At 36.9% G+C, this 21544-nt stretch overlaps 1 protein-coding gene and 1 long non-coding RNA gene across 3 annotated transcripts; one reads left to right on the forward strand and one right to left on the reverse strand.

The window, feature by feature from the left end:
* Positions 1 to 1423: 1423 nt before the first annotated feature.
* Positions 1424 to 12682, reverse strand: ywhaqb (tyrosine 3-monooxygenase/tryptophan 5-monooxygenase activation protein, theta polypeptide b). Of its 2 annotated transcripts, none has more exons than XM_082142879.1 (6): positions 12525 to 12682; positions 10806 to 11197; positions 4491 to 4614; positions 3598 to 3761; positions 3404 to 3499; positions 1424 to 2807 (listed from the first exon to the last, which is right to left on the reverse strand). In XM_082142879.1, the coding sequence occupies exons 2-6, from the start codon at positions 11097 to 11099 to the stop codon at positions 2748 to 2750; spliced, it is 738 nt and encodes a 245-aa protein (XP_081999005.1). In that variant the 5' UTR covers positions 11100 to 11197; positions 12525 to 12682; the 3' UTR covers positions 1424 to 2747. The 2 variants fall into 2 exon arrangements, with proteins under 2 accessions (XP_081999005.1, XP_081999006.1); XM_082142880.1 differs by lacking the exon at positions 12525 to 12682 and adding an exon at positions 12499 to 12523.
* Positions 4621 to 10112, forward strand: LOC309479037. Its single transcript, XR_014199142.1, has 2 exons — positions 4621 to 7327; positions 7918 to 10112. It is a non-coding gene; the product is annotated as an uncharacterized lncRNA (long non-coding RNA).
* Positions 12683 to 21544: the final 8862 nt, after the last annotated feature.

A 21544-nucleotide genomic window follows, 5' to 3' on the forward strand; every position in this document is an offset into this window, starting at 1 on the left:
CGTGGTTAAAAAACATTACATAATAAAAGTCCTGCATCTGTATAAAGAAAGGCATATTTAATTTGTGTTGTAAAAGTTGGTAAATACATGCTAGATGTCTCCGAACTGAGTCTTGATTATTTCTAATTAAAACAGAATTTTTAAAGGCTGTTTTCTTCAGCCTATAAGCCGAAGCTCTAGGAAGTATCACAGTACTATACTATATAACTTTTTACTTTATATTTTGTTATTTTTTTAATATAGCCTAAGCCTCTGCTCAACTAAAACTGGGAATCCTACCTTTAATGTTTGCTGTCTTATTTGGGATTTTTAAAAAACTAATTACTAATTACTTTTACAACCAACTGGGGGTGCTTTGGGTAATACTGTGAATTACTGTATTAAAACTAGTCTTTTCTATTTTTAGTTTGGTAGGTAGGTAGCTTTATTGATCCCACGTGAGAAATTGAAGTGTTTTAGCATCACAACAGATTATGATATAAACCCAATAAAAATATATACCCTATAAAAATAAAAACGGCATACTATACACATGCAATAAATAAACAAATTTAACCCACAGTTAGAAATTAATCAAGTAGTTATATAAATTAAAAATATATATTATTGCATATTGTAATTATGCCAAGACCCTATAAAACAGTGCCAATAAACAATAATTATTGCACATATTTGTTGAAGTGTAAAAAAAAAAAAAAATGTAATAAATTGCACTATTCCTTGAATTGACTGCATTAAGTACAGCTATGAGATGAGCAGAGACCTAGTTCATAGGGTGAAGGGTTATAGATGATAGATGAATTCACAACAGTAAGCATAAATGATCTCCTTTAACAGTCTCTGATGCACCAGGGCTGGATTAATCGATTGCTAAATGTACTTCTCATTCCAGCATGCATGTCATGGAGGGGGTGTGAGGTATTGTTTGTAACGGACAGCAGTTTGGACATTATTCTACTCTCTGCAACAGCCTCAATAATATCCAGATCCACTCCAACGACAAAGCCTGCCTTCTTAATAAGCTTATTCAGCATCTCCAGCTATAATCCCAGTGCCCCAGCACACTACAGCGTAAAACAGGGCACTAGCATCGACACACATTGAAGGACCTGAATCTTCTCAAGAAGTAGAGTTGGCTCTGGCCCTTTCTGTAGATCTCTTGTGTGTTCTTTGTTCAGTCCAGTCTGTCATCTATGTGGAGGATTTTTGAATCATGTTGAATATATGTTGAATCATGTTTGAAACCAACATACAAACCCAGAACAAGCAAAGCACGTGTAAATACACTTTTGACTCAAAACCTAATAATTATGGAGATACAGGCCAAGTAGTCCAATTCTCCATTATAACTCTCCAAAGTGAAGATTGTCCACAATTTAAGATGAAGCAAATGTAACAAAAAAAAAAAACACAGGACAGCAAATTGGTTTATAAAATGTAATTTTTAAGCATGTTACATAACATACATAGGGCATAAAACATTTTCACAAGGCTTTTGTGAGACTAAAATCCATGGGAAATTAAGAGAGAGAGAAAAATCACATACACAATAAAAAAAAGACAAAAAGGAGAAACAAGGTAATAGTGGTCCAAACTATAATGACACTCTCTGGACAACCACACACCTGTGCACAATGCATTGAAAAGTACTAAACAGAACTTTAATATTGGCAATATGGCATTGATTCCCATTCCAGTGTTCTGGACATACACAGGCAATGTTATTTGCCAACAACACAAATTCAACGCTAGCAGTCAGAAGAAAGATACTTGTTTCTGGTCTTCTATCGTTCTTAACATGCGTTATGTGAAATACATTTCTAGAGTGGGCCATTAATACGTGAATCAAACCATCAAGACCATATTACCACATTGTGCCACAGATCGTGTCAGAACTGGTCTGCATGCTAGTTGGGTACTGCTAAATACACAGTTTCACTTTTAACATAGCATTACTAAACAAATAAAATAAAATATGCCCTAAGTCATCTTACAAATGGTTTGAATTTCTATGGATGATTTTGATTTCCATAAAAAGCAAAGGGAACACTAAACAGGCCAAAATCAAGTGAAAAACTGTAAATATATATATATAATTGAACAGTTTATAAACTGAGGACCGTCAGATACTACATACCACTGCAGATGCTAATATTTCCAAGTAAAATCTGAAATGCACGCCATTTCAACAAACGTCTTTTTTTTGTGTTAAATTTCCATATTGAACTATCTAAAGCGTGACTGACCACCGCTTTCAGTGGAAGTGCACAACCTGTGGTAGTGCTGAGGTGAAACAGGTAAGAGTGTTAAAGTACAAGATACAGTAGGTGTATATGACAACAGTTATCTAAATGCTTTTAATATCCCTGCAATTACTTTTTAGTCTCAGACTTAGCTGTGATGAAATGCATGTCCTTATTTTTAATTTATTCATTAATTTATTTTCCGTTAACTATTACTTTAAGATTATGTTTGTATAAAATGACACTAGTCATACTTTTCTACAGCAGAAACTGCACATTATGGAAGGCCAAGACAAACAAACTAAGGAACAGGGTTTCTCCCCAAATAACTTTCTTTTCTTGTCCGAAAGCTGCACTTGTGAAAAGACTAAATGATTTTGTTTTTTCATAAACAGCTCTTCATTAATCATGGGTTTGATCTTTACTGGAGGAATTCTGACATGGAGTGATAAAGGAAAGGAGATGTGTAAAAAGGTTGTTTTCTTTGCTGAAGGAGTGTGTAGATTAGTTCTCTCCTCCCTCACCTCCTTCTCCCTCATCTGGTGCGTTGTCAGATGTCCATAACTGGTGGAAGAAAAAAAATTATATACCAGGATCAGAACACAATCCATGTTATTTTAGAATTACTTATATACTACTATAGTTTATATTTACTTCTTGCTCATTTTACTGTGAAAAACCTCATGTAACAGCATGAAAAGCAGCCGATTGTAGTGCAAAACTTTCCAAAATTAAAATTCTGTCAATAATTACTCTCCCTCATATCGTTCCAAACCTGTAAGACTTTTGTTCATTTTTGGAGCACAAGTGAAGAACTTTTTGATGAAATCTGAGAGCTTTCTGTCCCTCCATTGACAGTCTATGCAACTACCATTTTGACGCTTCAAAGAGTTCATAAAGAGATTAATTAATCTATATGAATTGAGTGGTTTAGTCAAAATTTTCTGAAGAGACTCGATCGGTTTATATGATTGTCAACAGAGGGATTTTTCTGATCTCTTAAATCACATCTCTGTTTTTAAATTTTTTGCTATTTCTCCACTCTATCAAACCAAAAAAGCTATTTCAAAGCCTCTATACATTTTAAAAACTGTTTGCGATGCCTTACGCTCACTATCGAATCACCTGTGAGGAAATAAAATGGCTTTGCTGTTACTTACTGTGAGGTTGTCTCTCAGTAGCTGCATGATAAGAGTGCTGTCTTTGTAAGACTCTTCGTTCAGCGTATCAAGCTCTGCTATGGCCTCATCAAATGCCTAAATTTGTACAAAAACACATTGTTAAAGATGAAAAAATTTCCACATCCGTAATGAATGCAAACGTATTTGATAAGCAAACGTAATTTGAAAGGTACCTGTTTAGCAAGGGCGCAGGCCTTCTCTGGAGAGTTAAGGATCTCGTAGAAAAAGACAGAAAAGTTTAGGGCCAGACCCAGACGGATGGGGTGTGTTGGCTGCATCTCTGTCTTGCTTATATCAAATGCTTTCTGGTAAGCATCCTGAGAGTTTTCTATGGTTGCTGTAAAAAAAAGAAAGAAAAGTAAATGGTTAGTCATGCAATGCATATTGGGTACAATAATGTCAAAGTAGGGCTCAACAATAATATGAAGTTTCTGGCCAGTGCTGCTTTTACCAATTCTGAATGGCTTCAAAGTTATAAATCAGTATAAAATCTGTAATATTTTGCATATTAAGCATAACTGTGATTATTAATTCATGGAGTTACGTTAGCTGCATAAATTCTACCTTTTTGACTAACTAAAACAACATTTCTAATTTATTAAATACTACTACAAATATTGTAAATGTTTCATAAAATATTGTACTTGCACATAAAATACATTGCTAATATATGAAATACCACATTAAATATTGTAAATGTTTATATATATATATTTTATTTTTTTACTTAACCTACTCATACAAATATACTGCTAAAAATATGTTTTTGTGGTGGGGTCAGTAAAAATGTTGGCAACAGTAAAAAATCTTTACCGTTCGGGCCTACAAAGCTGCAAAAAGAAGCCTAAAACCAGGCCATCCAAAAAATACTAATATATGAAATTTAAAGAAAGTAAGAAAAAAGGAAAGAAAATGAGCATTTGTATTGAGCGGATGACTCAAGACACGAGACAAACTTCCCCTTGTTTCGATGTTTCCAGTTGCGTCATACCAAGGAAAGTCCAGTCCTACATTTTATGCAAACATGTTTGTGAAACCTACAAAACTAGCAGCCATGCATTCTTACCTTTCTTGTCATCTCCTGAGGCAACTTCAGCAAGGTATCTGTAGTAGTCGCCCTTCATCTTCAGGTAGAAGACTTTGCTCTCTGGAGTTGTGGAATTCTCAATTAAATATTTATTCAGCAGCTCCTGTAGAAGAAGAGTAAATGAAAGAAATGAACCGGTGGAAAGGCATGAAGGCTTAGCTCTAGACCATGTTTAGACACTTTCTTCATGTCATTTCTCCAAGACCCAAATAAACGTCCACAAACCACCAAATACAGGCTAAGTATCAGCTCATCCTCCTGTTAGTGCCGTTACCACAGTTTTAAGGGATTTCACTCCAAACTTCATTTTAGTCCAGATTTAAACTTAATCTGAGTCTCAGAGGCTAGCCTTCTGCTGGGTCTTCCCATCCATCTAAGACTGCTTCAGCAGTAATCTGTGTCAGTGAAAGCAACAGCTTTAAGGCACGGGTAAATACCAGATTAACCACCATACCAAGGATGAGACAGATTACCACAGAAAGGCCAACACAACATCATGAGGTATGACCCACTCCTTACCACGCTATGGTAAGATCAGGTCAGAAAATGCAACGAGAGCTTATTTTTTCTCTGCTTCCTCCTACACTTCTGTGCCTCACAGACACTGTTACAACACAGAAATCATTAGGAAACATATCAGCACACAGTGAACTGCTAGGACATTTGATTAAATTTAGGAAAGTCCAACATTTCATTGCTCTCTTAGTGATTAAAGGGAAAGTAAACCCAACATTTTTATTTATGTTATTTATTTTTATTTAGCCATCATTTATTATTTAGCTCATGTCATGCCAAACCTGAATGACTTTCTTCTGTGGTAACAAGTAAACATGTTTTTTGACATACAATGAAAGTCCAGGGCTTTGGACCCCATTGACTTCTATTGTATAGTTTTTCATAACTTATTTAGTGTTCCACCGAAGAAAAAGTCCTACAGGTGCAGAGCGACATGAGTAAATGACTTTTTGTTTTGTTTTTTTGGATGAACTATCCCTCTAACCAAAGGCATGCAAATCATTTTTTGGGCTTTAAAGAGTACAAACTGCACCCTAAAATGTCAAAGCAGACAAAACCAAAAGCATAAGAAACATTCTCTGGCATGAGGGCCTGTTTCTTCATGCTTGCCTGAGGTGAAAGGCCTGCCAGAGCATTTTTTTCATTCTTCACACTTGTCAAGGATTCTCAGCACAGAGATGGCAGTCTTGATGACCAATCCAGAGAAACAAGGTCAGTGCTATACTAGAATCCTTTTTCTGACCTAAAATAACAGCATTTGAAAAGACTACAAACAGATGTACACAAAATAGCACAAAGTTGAGCATCCAAACTTAAAATCTCATTTTGAGACTTTGTGTTAGGCCTAATTTATGTGTATGGACTTACATTAGGTTAAAAATTTGGGCTTGTTTTTTTTGGGGGGGGGAGAAAAAACATTAAAAACACTTTTATTCAGCAAGGACTAAATGAAATTGTTTAAAAGACAGTAAAAACTTCTACACGGTTACAAAATATTTCTATGCTGTTTTTATTTTTTACTTTCCATTCATCAAAGATACATGAAAAAAATGTATCACAGTTTCAACATGAGAAACAATGTTTCTCAAATCAACGTATTAGAATATTTCTGAATGATCATGTGACACTTAAGACTGGAGTAATCCTGAAAATTCAGATCACAGCCATCACAGAAATAAATTACATTTTAAAAATATATTCAAATATAAAATATTTTAAATTGTAATAATATTTCACATTACTGTTTTTACATGCAACCTAAGAAAAATCTTACTGACTCCAACTTTTGAACTGCAGTGTGTTTGAACTAAGGATGGTCTACTACTAGTTTTCCAAACAGCTGACTGGTTTAAAAGTAAGGTTAACTTATCTTTTTGTTTAAGTTTTAATATTTTTAGTGGTGATGCTGTAAAGGGGAGGAGTTTAGTGCCATCTTCTCTGGGAACATTTAGCATGCTGTGCTTTAGTGTGGAAACAGTAACTGCTGGACAGTCAGAAATCTAAAACTCTTTCTGAGAAGTTGTTTCTAAATCCATCCCAGCTACAGTCAACGTGCTTCTTGTTACAAATTCACCAGATTAAACAATACATTTCAAAATAAATATTTTTAGTTGTTGATCATGTACACACACAGGTGAACATCTTTTTAAACATTCCCCTAATGTTGTAACAAATATAAATCAATGATAAATGCTGGAAACACTTGGCACTTGTTCATTGAGCCTAGTTCTCCCTACTGTGAGTATGAGAGCTGGCAGCATGTGGCAGGCGGTCTGGACAGGTGGGGGTGTGGAACAACCTTGATCCCGGAGCAGATTCAACAGTGAGATGAGTCACAGACACACCCTTAGCCATCAAAGACAAGCTGGGAAATCAAACTCCAGTTCTCACTAAACCGTGCACAGAAACTGGCCATGACTCACTACACAAACACAGTTCACCACTCACAAGGATTTAGACTGGACTACAGAAAAACCACTGATAACAGCCCCACTGACTTACTAGAAGGAAACTACAGTGACCGGCTACTTTCGCTTTCTGGAGAAAGCAATATATTCTTTTTTTTTTTACAGATATTAAAAGTTAATATTTTCATGTTATAGCAGATAATTGATAAATGGCTGATATTAATGTAGGCATAAAATGGAAATTCACCCTATTTTATAAATGCATGTTATTGAGCTTATTGTGAAGGATTCATTCATTCATATTTCTTTTTTTGTTTTCCATCATTTTTAATCAAAGATCCAGTGAAACGACATCTCTCTGAGGATGGATGCTTGACTTCTCCAATCATTTAGGCCACATCCACACGAAGCCAGAGCTTTCCCTATCCGATATTTTTTTTTCCCGTTCAAAAAAAAAATTCCGTAAACACGGCGTCGTCTCAAGAAATATCTGCGTACACACGAAACCACTGAAACCGACTCAAAACGATGTAGTATACATGCCAGACCAGTATGTGGCGCTGTAATTCTGCCTCAGACATACACTAAAAACGGAGAAGAAGACTTGGAGCTCGCGCATAAACCTTGCGCGCTGTATACAACAATAATATTAGACACAGTAGCTTCTTTTTTTCTTTTTTCTTTTTTAATCAAGAACTTTGTTGAACAATATGAAAAACCATAAATGTAGTTGCTGTGACTTAACGGTGTCTGACTAGTTGACACTTGGTGTGATGACATCATCGTTTCGCAAAATGTACGGATTGGCCGTACACACGAAAACGCAAGGGCGGCGTTTTCAGATTTATCCACCTTGGGACCCGGTTTCAAAAAATAGCGGTTTCAGTCTCCGAAAACGCCGGATCCGTGTGGACGAAACGCCAATACGATAAAAAATGTATACGTATACAGCGAAACGCGTCTCCGTGTGGACAGGGCTTTAGTCTGCTTAAACCCCGCCCCTTTCTTACAATGAACTGCAAGCATTCAGATCTGCCGCCATCAAATCAACAACCAATGGATCGAACCAAATCCCTGCTTCTGCATTTTTTCCCGACAATCTGTTTCACTTAAATGTACATCACAATACAGAGGAAAGGATCTGTCACTACTTCAGTTTCATTGCAATTTTAGTATTCAATTATTATTTTCAAATAATTTATTTCTAATTTATTAAATATCAATTTAAATAAATATATATCGGCTTCATTTCGGCCATCGGCCACCCTGCTCTCTAAGATATCGGCATCGGCTATCTAAAAACCAATATCGGTCGACCAGTAGTTGCTATGATAGATATGATGTAAACGAAGGGCAAAGCTTTGCCTCCGCTAGCCTGTTAACTAACATAACAGTACTGATGTATTTTACTTTAGCTTTTGTAAGCTCTTGCTTGTATAAGACTGTTCACCATCCCTTAGGAAAATGATCCATGATTTTGTGATTGATTACTGTTTGTATTACCATAGTTTTCCGACAAGTACGACTAAATGGTGGATAACATTGTATCTATAAGAAAATGACAGGAAAAAACATACCACTCTGAAACATCCTGTGAAATCTGTGCTTACAAAGTCCGTGCTAGTTTAAATGTTAGTTTGTTAGTGTTAGTTTAAATGGTCAGGGTCTGAATCGGGCTCGAAATGGTTTGAAATTGACGCCATCATTAATATTTAGATCAGATTAGAGCTAGCGGTTATAAAGAGGCGTGACAATTCCCGAACACGCCCTAAGCACTGCCAATCACAACACACTGCGCAAGTTAACCAATCACAGCACATTTCGTATTTCGGAAGGAGGGGCTTCATTGAAAATGACGAGTTCAACCAGACTGTGGAGAGAGGAGCTGTAATAATGTAAAATATGTGAAAAATAATGATTTTTTTTAACAATCAAGCATGAAAAAACATATTCTAGTAAACCCCAAAATCAAGACTTCATAAAAGGGCATAAATAGGACCCCTTAAAAATAAAAAACCCCAGTAAAAACAACAAGTGAATTTAGCCAGTAAGAAACATGGTTATTCATTTTTAGATTGGCCAAAGCTTTCATTTAAATGTGTTATTAAATAATTAGTGTTTTAAAAGTATAACTTTAAGAGAGCGTTAGATGAGTAAAAATAGAGGAACACATTAATAGCCAATAACGACCAATTTTTATCTAATACCGATAAATAAAATATATCAAATATAATTAAAATCCGCTAATTTGTCTATATCTTACATGTCAGGGTCTTCTTTATTAATACACCACTTTTTCTGATGCACAATAGCAGCCTCGTCCTACCATTTCAGCACAGGCTAAGAGAAAATAAACCACAGCTTCCATTTTTAGAACAAACCTCCTTCAGGCAATGTTAAACATTGTATTTATTTAAAGAAACAAAGTGTCTGAGAGGATGAGGCTGAATTGTTCCACCAGTAGCACAAGCATTGAGAATGAGGAACTGCACAAATCACTATTACCCAACAGCAATTCAGACAGCGTTACTAAACTGCACCAGAACACACCTTCACACACACCCACCTCTGACCTTTGATCATCTCATCTCTCTGTGGATAAGGCAAAGACAAAGCCAAGCACATGATTTGACTATATAAATAAACACTTCCCTCTGTGGGAAGTGTCTAAATGGAAACACTTCTCATTCACTTCATACCAATTACATCAAGAGAGGTTTGCTTTACAAAAAGGTATTAAATACAAACTGCACACCTTCTAATTGGACTTATCACTACATAAGCTAGATATAAAAATAATGAGACTGTGACTGTCCTTGTGCAAGACTGTGCATGCTCCCCTTAATATAGACACCCTCGTCTCCAGCGAGAGCCAAAACTGGGCTGCTGTTCCATCAGAAAAGAGGACATATTCTCTGCCGTGTTATGTGTATTGCACATATGTGGTCTGCAGAGGAACACATTTTCTGATATGTGCACATAGCCTATGTCTATGGCTGAATCGCAGCAGTGCTAATATTCAGAACAACGGCACTTTGCTTGTGTGATTAATTCAGCAAATACCACTTAATGGTACAAATTCTATTCAAAATTGTACATTATTTTGCTCTTTGGTGTGCTGTGCAATATATTCTTAACATTGAAGATTAAAGTGAAACAATAATACACTGTTAAATGTCACACAAAAAAAAGTAAAAAAAAATCAAAATGGCAGCAATGGAATCTTTGTATTATGTGTATACTGGTTTGAAGTGCATGATTAAAGGAATTGCATGATTTTTCTGATAATTCTGGTTTAAAATGTAATTTCGAAAAAAATGCAGCTGTTATTTAGGCAAAACACTGCCAGGAGCCCTTGAAGGAGCCCTCTCATTTCACTTCTCATTACAAGTTTGGGAAGATTTTTGGCACATAAAGTTATAAAGTGACCCAAACTCAGAAGACATGTAGAGATTAGTTTGCATTAGGGGCAGCTTTTACAGTGACACTGGATCACGAGCTGCTTGTGTTTAAAATGTATATCACTCTAAAGCGCATATATTTAATTATTTAAACTGCGATTTGCAATTTGATAATCGCACTGAGCCATATCGTGATTTATTTCAATTAATTGAGCATTTTGTGCTTTGATGTTTTGTGTAGTTTTTTTTATAGCCTATATATATTTGTATTTTACTGTCTGTACAGTACTTTGGTCTACAGTGTAGTAATGGGCTCTATAAATAAACTACACTTGAGCCCTATTACAGACATTTGCATTCTTCATTGTGTGTAGGGTTTCCTTTCATACTGTTCATCCACTGATATCACAAATTATTTGATCTAAAAACATTACACTATGTCTTTGCATTGTATGGACGTGCATACTCACCAACACATCGTTGCAGATGTCTCGCAGTTCGGACTCCACTTTCTCCCGGTATTCCTTCACCATCTGCAGTTTCTTGTCGTTTCCTTCAGTCTTCTGCTCGATGCTGGAGATGACCCTCCAGGCAGACCTCCGGGCACCCACCACGTTCTTATAGGCGACGGATAGCAGGTTTCTCTCCTCGTTAGACAGCTCGGACCCAGCTTCAGTCACCAACTTCATACAGGCTGCCATATCGTCGTAGCGCTCGGCCTGCTCGGCCAGCTTCGCCTTCTGGATGAGCTCTGTTCTGTCCATCCTGCTGCTTTTCTTTAAGTCTGTGAGTGTTTCTAGGTCTATGGGACACTCGACTGATCAAAGGAGGGGAATGAACCGCTGCTTAATCCCTGGAGAGGCTGAGGGGGAAAGATAATGACAGTCACACTCCATATATTGATTAGAGAATCATTTTATGTGAACGAATCATTCTGTTCACTGAAGTCTCTCCCCTTTGTAGTGTGCGAGTGCTTTGGCTGTAGCACAAGCAAATAGCATTTGAGTACAAGAGGTGTAGCATATCATCAACAAATACACCCTTTACTGAACAAGTCCATGTTAGGAGATCTAAGGATGTCTAACAATGAACTCGTATAGTAAATTAACTGAATAACAGAATCGGTTGAGAGAATAGTTCAATTCCTCGTTCATACCACGTCAAAACACGCCATTTTTTTCCGCCACCTACAGGCGAAACAATGCAATTGTTTGAAAGAATCAGTGAACAAATCTTTTTGGTGAATGATTCAAAAGATTCAAATCACTGAAATGAGCCAAAATCGCTACCAATGCTCTTCCGTGTGAATCTTACGCTTTCAGTCTCAACACACGGTCTAAAAACACGGATTTCAGCTGAGATTAATGGATGCGTCTTAAAAAGTGAGCTGCCCACCGAAACAGACAGCATTTCTGGGCGCGTTCCGACAGATGCTGTCTAACGTTAGATAGGCAGCTCACTAGGTTTGGAGACAAGGGCAGGGTGTGTGTGTGCGGCTTAACACATCTGTGTCAGTGTGATCCATATAGCCCTGCCCTGTTCACTAAAATATCATACATATACCATACATATCTCCAAAGTGGACTCGATTTAAAGTAACGTTACACAAAGTAGGACATCGCAGTTCAATATACCGATCCCAATCATACCGAGTCAATATGAATCAATGAAATCCAGCCTGATTTCCGTAGCAATGAGGTTACTGCTCATTATACAAGGCGTTATTTGACAATTTTAGCCGTCAGATATGCATATTATATCAACATACATTTTAATTTATACTACCAATAAAGCTCTATGTCAATCATCTTCAGGCTGATGTAAATCAGCTAAATAATTTTTATTTTATTTTTTTAAATCAATTGTAGCGATGTGACGACCCGCCTTTAACAGCGATGGGTCTCATCTTGTCCAATCCATGTTATATTTTTGGACAACAAATATTCAATCTGCGACTACAAGAATCGCACATCAAAGGGCAATAAATGTTTACTACATTGTAATAAGCAAATCAACATTTTTTCCCCTGATCGATGTGGACGCAGTTTGGCAGCCCCTCCTGCCTCTCAACCGAGCAGCGCGGTTATACTGATTACGCCGTCTATTGCAACAATATAAATTATATTTAAGAATCTAAGCTTGTATAATAAATAAACATAACACCTTAAATCTATTAGATGGCATCTCACCTCTCGATCAACGGTTGACTCCAACGGATTGATAGCCTTTGAGCTCGGATGGTTAGGGAAAAAATGTAGTAGAGAAAGACAATCGAAAGTGTTACCGTAGGACGTCGCTAATCCCGCCTGTCAACCAATCAGACGCCGCGCTTCCCGACTATAACGCGTTATTCTTCAAATTATTATCCAATAGCAGCTTAGCGCGGGGAATGGAGGCGGGCCGGCGCGAATGAGTTCGGTTGACCCGTAGACTCTGACTTGTAGCCACGGGGTTTCCTCCAATTAGAGCAAGGGGGGTGACGTCACTATTGCTATGGTGATCCCCCCTCCTCCTACTCATCCCCAGCATCACCATCAGCATCATGATTGGGAACTGGATGCATCAACAGCAGATCTAGCCTACCTACTGAGACCCAAATACCATCTCTCTAATTAATCAGATTGGAAAGATAATTGCTTTGCTTCTTCTAAGGGCTAGTTGAGTTTATACAAGGTGTGTTTGGGGGTTTGCAAACATGTACAGTATTCAGCTCTATGATAAGAAAGGATGCTGAAATTCCAGCACAGATTTAAAGAGAAGGATAGATTTCTGAACACAATAATAATACACAATCACATATAGCATGTAGAAATAAACAATAGAGGCCAAGTACATTGAGAATACAGACATGGCTAAAGGACATCATTACAAGGTCATAATTGCAACACGTTTAACTATGGCTTTAATCACAATACAGCAAGGCATGTATTGATTTTTTGCTTTATAAAACCGGTAGGCTATACTTCATATTTAAAAATATTAAGGACGCAATGTTTTATTAAAATGGTAGCAAATTCATTAAGTGGCATCCTTCCTCTAGAAGACAGTCCTTAACACAACGTTGCTATGCAACAAAAAATAACAGTCTGCTATGGGTAATAAACATATATTTCATCTGTTACCATATTATTATGGATACGTATACCTTTCAAAATTTGGGGGGCAGTATTTTTTTATGTTTTTGAAAGAAATCTCTTCAAGGCTGCATTTAGCCATATGATCAAAAATACAGTAAAAAAAAATTTTTATTTCAATTTATAAGCAATGCTTTCTAAGTATATATATAAAAATGTAAGTAAGAAGCAAGACATTTATTAGCCAGCCTGACCATCCCTTAGTTCCCACTAGGCAATAAGCATTCTAATTTTGTTGAAGCATGTTTTACTCTCCACAGTCAATTTCCTGTGAGGTAACAAGAGTCAGTGTAATAGGGTAGGGCTGAATGTATGACAAATTCTAACATCTTAGCTTTGTCTGAACAGGTTAAAGTCATCCATTTAAGCACTCAATAATCCACAGAAGTGACTGTAGGCTAGTTAGTAAAACATGCATTTTATTTGTATTTTTATTTTATTTTTTGAAAGAATTGACGAAAGCCAATTCAGTACAAGCAAAAATTGTATTAAAAAGGTAATTTATCAGATATTTAAAACAGGAATTTTAGATGTTCTTAGACAACTCACACCCTACTTAGCTTTAAAGTATCTCAGATTCTCATCTATTCTAGAAAGAAGCAGGATTTCACCCTTTCACAACCTGCATGGGGGCTCAGCTCAAAGAGGAGAAAGCTTGTTTAATCTAAGTTGAATGGTGATGTGTTAAACTCCAGCAGGTCATGTCATGCAGAATCCTACAGATACAACCTGGTGTGAAAACGAGATATTAATGTTTGTTTGACTTTTTTGAATATTATTTATATATATGCATTAAACCGTCAACTCATTGTTACTAGAAACTGAAATTTGTATACAAGTGAAATCTGCTGTGATAGTGGATCAAGTTGCAGCATTGAGCGGTCTGTCGGGATGGTGCTGTCACTGTGGCTCACAGGTCACACCGCCTGAGGGGAATCAATATGTGGCGTCAGAGTTCTGTCAGAGAGGAACAAAGACATTCGCCAACATATAACAAAGTCCTGAAAATGGCTGTAAACAGAAAGCTAATAAGAGAGCAGACAGACAACAAGATTTTCCGACTGTACTGACTATTCCCTCAAAGACCATGGTGGTTGAAGACTGTCCTGCCTGCAGAAGGTCTGTTCAGTTAAATCTAGACTGACTTTCAATGTAGCCTGTGGTCTTAGAGAGCCATATACAGTACAGTAGCAACTACATGGAGGTGTTAAAAGAGCTGTTTCACATGAAGCGAACAATCCGCCCACCCATAAGCAAAAACACCAAGCTGCAAGTAAAAGCTCAAACAAATGGTCAGTGTTGCGCTTCTTTACCCTGTCCAGATTTCCTCCAACCCAATTAAACAACACCGTTTACATTTTCACAGTCTACATTTCACACAGTAACAACATGATCAGTTTAACAAGCAGGCACTGGTTCAACACATTCATCCATCTTTACTTAAATTAGATTCTGTTCTAATTACCATATGAAAAATACAATAACCTTGTCTCAGTGGATACATCAAAGCCCTTGCTGAAAGTGCTCAAACCTGAAGAACTGATTATCTTATTGCTTTCCCACTGTAAATGAGGAGACTGGGGGGATGTAGCAGTTACGTAGGTGGGTGGGCTCGGGGAGCTGTGTAGGCAATCTGATTGAATGAGACGAGGGTGTATTTCGTACTCTGCATGGCTGTGTGTGAGTGTGTAGGAGTGAGGGGGGTGTAATTGGCCCTTGGCACTCTAATTTTCTGTCCTTTCACCATTGTTATCATTGTCAGTGAGAATGTAGCGTTGGATCTACTACTACACAGCATTAACACATGCAACAAAGAGATCCTTTCTTTTCTTTTTCTTGCATGATTTGTTAATGCTAAAACCAATTCAAATTTAGTCTATTTACTATTTAATTTGCATTTGACTTTTCTTCCTTTAATTGTGCACAGTTTAAATGTATACTCTTTTATTTATTTGATTATTTATTTATAAATAGCTTCTTCTCTTAATATTTTATCAAAATGTAACAATTTTCCTGGTCTTAAATGACTTTCCTTTTTGTATGACATCACAAATCCCTCCTAATTTCCAACTCCTTCTCTCCTACTAACTGGCTCAACTCTAGTAAGGAACGCCCACTTTTCACAATCCATTTCCCAGTAGGAAAAAAAAAAAAAGTCTTGTCCTACATTTTTCATCACTTCACATTGATTTTAAAACAGTGATACAGCAACAATAATACAGTAACAACAACAATACAGTAACACTTTACAAAAAGGTTCTGTAACATCAGTTAATGCACTAAGTATCTTGAAATAACACTGAGAAATAATTTTACTGCATGTAATAATATTGGTTAAAGTCAATTTCTACATAAATATTTTTTTGTGTGTAAATGTTAATTGTTAGTGTGATACCTATGCATTAAAGTTTAATTGAATTTTTCCCTGTCATCGAATAACACTAATGGGCTTTTAATGACATAAAAATAAATAAATACAATTCTGAAATCGGTGCTACATGAGAGAAAACAGAGAAAAAGATCTGTGGCCCTTTTGCCCAAAACTTCAACTCTTTTGGACAAAAGGGTTTCCCAAAAGGGTCTTCTCTCACCACCCCTCTGGTAATCTGTCCATGAGCGGGAAACAAAAATGTGGAATATTGGGGCAGTGGCTAACAAATAAACGGGGATATGTATCTTGGTGCAGGTAACACAGAGAAAGAATAGACATTGTTAATTTACATATAGGGATGAATAAATTCAGGTTGATTGGGACACTTTTCCCATGTCATCTCAATAGCAAAATGTGTCCCAATCAACCTGAATTCACCCGTACTACCAACATTGTAACAATGCAAAGCTTGCTGAAAATCAGCTAATTATCCATTAATTGCTAATTACATTTAAAGATTGTGTGTGTCGCTATATGCAAAAAAGAAAAAAAAATTATTTCACTGCATTGCACTTGCATTCTTGAAATATATGAGTCGTGCTCTATAAATAATTCACACACTAAGTGCAGAATGCTCAAAGGACCTTAACCACACAATCACATGTGTAAATGCATGTGTGTGTCAGTCGGGTGTGTTTTTGCATGCTCTGTCTTAAGCTTAGTCTTAATGGTTCCTTTGCATTTAAGTCATTCTGACCCTGTCTTTCATTTCCTGGGATTCTGCACTGCACACTATACAAACTGCATGCATTTTTTAAGTTTTACTACGAAATTCAAACAATTAATACCGTTTTGACGCTCTTAGTGTGTCGTGACAGATCGCTGTATCTCCTCAGTTCAAGTATGTGAACTGATCATCTTTTCTTCTTTACTGATAGTTACAGCACCAAATAAACACGAATGAACATAAGAGGGTATGTTGAAAGAACCAGTACATTACAACATAATGAAATCTATTGTGTTTCAACCATGGGTAAAACAGCTTGTAAACCTCGGAAAAATCATTCAAGGTCCATAAACTATAGTTAAAAATATGCACTATATTAGGCCTATCATTATATTTTTACTCTAATACCATTAAAAAGGTTTTAAGAGTTTCAAAACAGCTGTATATGTAATTGTATACAAGATAATGTACCAGCTGACAGGGTCCCTATAGAGTTTACAACTTTAGCTGAGAAAAAAAATTTCCCTTGAAAAAATTTAGCATGTAGCCTACTATAATCAATTGATATGGAATAATCTTATGAATCAAATTATGAAATATGTGTCAATACCACCCCCACCCACACCCTAATTCTCATTTCAAGCTGAACTCAGTTGGTAGCCCTGATCCTATAGATCCATTGATAGCAAATCTCTTTCTCAGCCTTGCACAAGGTTTTAGTGAAAGTTGGCGTTTTGGTGTTTAAGGTGTGATATTAGCGTCAGTGGTATTTTTTGCCTTGTTCAAACCTGCCTAGTACACTGAGTCACAACCAAGGGCTTCAGTATAGTCTCTTATTTATCATGGATATATTTTTTGCACTGTTTCCATGGATGTGTATCACTGCTACATTTGAAGTGATAGGAAGGAGAGATGAGAAGGACATGAGAAATAGAAACATGCAAGCACAATCAGAGCTAATTATTGTTAAATACTATGTTAAGTAGAATCCCTTTGTATAGGGGCAAAATATTGTTCTTTTTAATCAAATTCCCCAGGGGGTTCAGAAAGGTTAGAGTTTCCCACTGTGATTCAGGATAAAGAGAGAACATGGTCATACCCGAATTAAGATTATTGTGTCTCTAAACAATTTAATTAACACAGCTGTTGTAAGCAAAGCAAAGCAAGTTCTGGTTTCCAAGCTGTAGACAGACATAGAGTGGTTAGGAGGACGTATAGATAACTTGTGTGAGGCAATAATCTCTGCTCTCTGTGCAGTGTGGAGGTGGAGAGCTGTTATGTAAGAAGTGGGTGTCCTCCTACTAGCTGCTGCAGATTTCACTGCACAACTCTCGTGTGTGGGACGAAGTGCTTTTGTCCCTTTTCACTTTCTCTCTTCCTCCTTAGCCTTCCCACCTCCTTTATTATACTTACTTTCTTCCAAACTCTCGTGCCAAAGTTCACGACTGAATTACGTAAAGTACACACACGTGTACGTACAGTGCATATGTCTTCCTGGGAGGAAACACTGTTGTAGTGCTGTGTCAGCAACAATGCTAAGCAACTGCAGGACAAGATACTTCATGGTTTCATAGCAACCCGTTTAATCTGAGAACATAAATCCTAAATATAGAACACTTTACATTATTTTATTTTTTATTGTTTGCTACACAGAGTGACTAATTGCAAACCCTCAAATGGAAAAACAACAACATAGTAAAAAAAAAAGTATTTACATTTTATGTTAATGCGAGTGGTTCTTGCCAGGCTGTTGCTATGTGGTTGCTAATTTTTTTCTGCATGGTGTTCTGAGTGGTTTTAGAGTGTTGCTGTGTGGTTTCTAGGGTCATCTGTTGAAAGTTGTGTAAAATAAACTTGAAGCCTATTAAACTCGTGTCTAATCATTGCTGAATAACAATGGTGACCTATTTTATGCGAGGGAATGCAGGGCACTGACTGTAGTAAAGGAGTGGCACATTTAGGGTGTGTCTTCTGGCGGGGAGCCACTGGCTGAGGTGCCGTTGACTCAAGAGAACTCGGAGCGCAAGAGAGGGCACACCCGCCTATTAAATTCACATTAAAATGATTCAGTGAGGGCTTCAGTGAGGGTGAACAGTAGAAAGGTAACAGGTGTGGCTGTAAAATCATACATTTACACTCCAGGGCTGTAGCTGGGGTATCTGGGGGTATCTGTGTGTTTGTGTCCCCCTTGGTTGAAATCCCATACCGAAGGGGGCGTGGGGGGTTGGTTTCGGGGTATGAAATGGGTGGGGGGTCCCCCTCTGTTGAAATTGCATTCCGGGGAGGGGCTGAGGGGGGTGTTTGTGTTTGTGTCCCTCTCAGTTGAAATCACATTCTGGGGGGTGCAGGGGTTGCGCAATGGTATTCCCCCTTTGCGGGATGGTATTTGTCCCCCTCGGATGAAATTGTGGGGCCCTATAGTGACAGCCCTGTTACACTCCATTATGGTTTTTTTATGTTTAATGATCCTTTCAGAAGTCTCTTATAATTGTTCTGTTCACTCTGCTCCTTACTAGACGACCTCAACTTATATCTTACTTTAATTATTATAAATATAACAAAATGATCAAACTCTACAATGATTAACATTTCTGGAATCCCAAAATGAATTGTGGTTAATGAATATAATATATCCAAGTGTCTATATATATAAATAAAATGTTATTATTTTTTTTTAATTAAGCAATGTTGGACAGTAAAATCCCAAACATATATATATATATATTTCAATACATCCTAAATCTCTGATTACCTGAACATTATTCTATTAGAATGATAATTGCTTTTCTGACCAACGGGTGATGTCATGCTGGGAGTACATCATGTACTGCCACTGATCTCTCTCTCTATCTCTCTCTCTGTCTCTGTCTCTCTCTCTCTCTCTCTCTCAATTTCAAATTAGCTTTATTGGCATGACTATATTGCCAAAGCAATAGACATATACAAACATATAGATAAATAAACAAACATATAGATTTTTTTTCTCCATATTATACATAAATATATCACAATAAATAAATAAATAAATAAATAAATAAATAAATAAATAAATAAATAAATAAATAAGTACAGAGAGTAGGGAAAAGAGGGTTCAGCCCTTGTCCCTCATATGATGGCAGGAAGACACATACCAGGTGAATACTTTCTTCTTTCTCTCCCAAAAGACCGTTTGTTTATGAGGCTCGCTTGTTGGAATTGAGGTAAAATCTGTGCTATTTGTGTGAAACAAGTGTCTCTGATGTTTTTAAACTTGCTGCACTCGGTGAGGAAGTACAGCTCATCCTCTACGACTCCATCAGAGCAGTGTGAACACAGTCTGAGCTCTCTGGCTCTCCAGCTCTGCTTGTGACCGCCCGTCTCCACACACAGATTGTGGTCAATAATGCGATACCTTATCATGAGCTTTCTCTAACCATAATTACTAATATTGGTCAGGTATGGTGCCAATTTATAATCAGACTTTATTTTGTGGAAGTATTTTCATTTATTTAATTGTGTGACTTTTATCTGCCAATCGTGTATGTATTCTTCTTTGGTTATTTTCCCTATTTCTTTTACTTTTGAGTGTCTGAATTGTTGAATTAAGTTCATGTTTTTCCACCAAATATTGCATGGGGTCACTCTCTGTGTGTCCTGCCCTGTATCTGAGAGCACAGTGATGGTAACTCTCTGTCTGCACGTCTGATAGATGGAACCAGAACTTTACGGCTCTCTTCTGGATTTCAGACAGGAGAGGGAATCTGCCTAATTCTGCCCGGCAACCCAGACTTGGAGCATTTCTGTGAGTTCCCAGGATGTTCTTGCAGAACTCAAGGTGGAACATTTCAACAGGGGTTTTGTCCCAGGATTCGTAATTTAATTTAAATATGGGGCCCCAGATTTCACAGCCGTATAGAAGGATAGGTTTGATGATGCTGTCAAAGATTTTCAGCCTCTGTTTGGTTTAAATTTGAACAGGGGGGTTTTCTTTACTATAATTTCTTTACTATAACTTTATCAGTCAGATCTTTTATTGCCGTGTCACATTTTCCAGAAGCTGAGATTGTCAGACCAAAATAATTATAACAGATGACATGATTAAGAATTGTTCCCCCAAATGTAAATTTATATTTCTTGTCAGTAAGGCGAGTTTTTTTCTGAAAGATCATTATTTTGGACTTCTCCATGTTTATTGGTCCAGTCCCAGTCGTTGCTGTTCTAGAAGGGAGAGGCTTTGATGCAGTCTTTCTTCATGAGGAGACAGCAGCAGAAGATCATCAGCATACAGGAGGCTTTTGATTTATGTCCTCAAGGGTCAGACCAGGACAAGAGAACTTCAGGACTTCTTCTTCTTTTTTCCCCTCTCTCCCTCTCTCCCTCTCTCTCTCTCCCTCTCTCTCTCTCTCTCCCTCTCTCCGCAAGACAAATGTAATTACAGCTCTGCTGAGTCACTTTGTTTTGCCTCCAGATGAGTATCTGAAAGATCACTGAGGTCACGCAGGGAAAGTTGAATTAGGCCAAGCTTTGAATTTATATGTGTATTTACTATTTATTTTTTTGGCGAACAAAAGCTTTACAGTATTATTCATGGCACTTAAGGACAGAGGCGAATGAAGGCTATTTTGAATTTGAGTTTTATTCTTGGACCTCAGAGGTTTCAGTTCTTGTCTTTGATGCTGATTGTAATCACTGATCTCTCCATGACAAACCTTATCAAAAGGAAAGTATTGCTGCCTATTAATATCAAAAATAAACCTTAAAGGCAATCTGTGTTTGTTTCAATTTGGCTAATTTTTGTTTAGTTAAAGTTGAAGCACTTCAACTAAATATAAACTAAAATAAAACAAAAACTATACAGACCTATTTAAAAAATTAAAACTAATTAAAAACACATAATTAAACTAATTAAAAAAAATTAAATGTATAAAAACAAAATCTAATTCAAAATAGCTTTAAGTGTAATAGTAAATCAATGATACTTAAATGTACAGTTTTGTA

Source organism: Leuciscus leuciscus (genome assembly GCF_965113295.1).
Source record: "Leuciscus leuciscus genome assembly, chromosome: 17".
Lineage (NCBI taxonomy): Eukaryota > Metazoa > Chordata > Actinopteri > Cypriniformes > Leuciscidae > Leuciscus > Leuciscus leuciscus.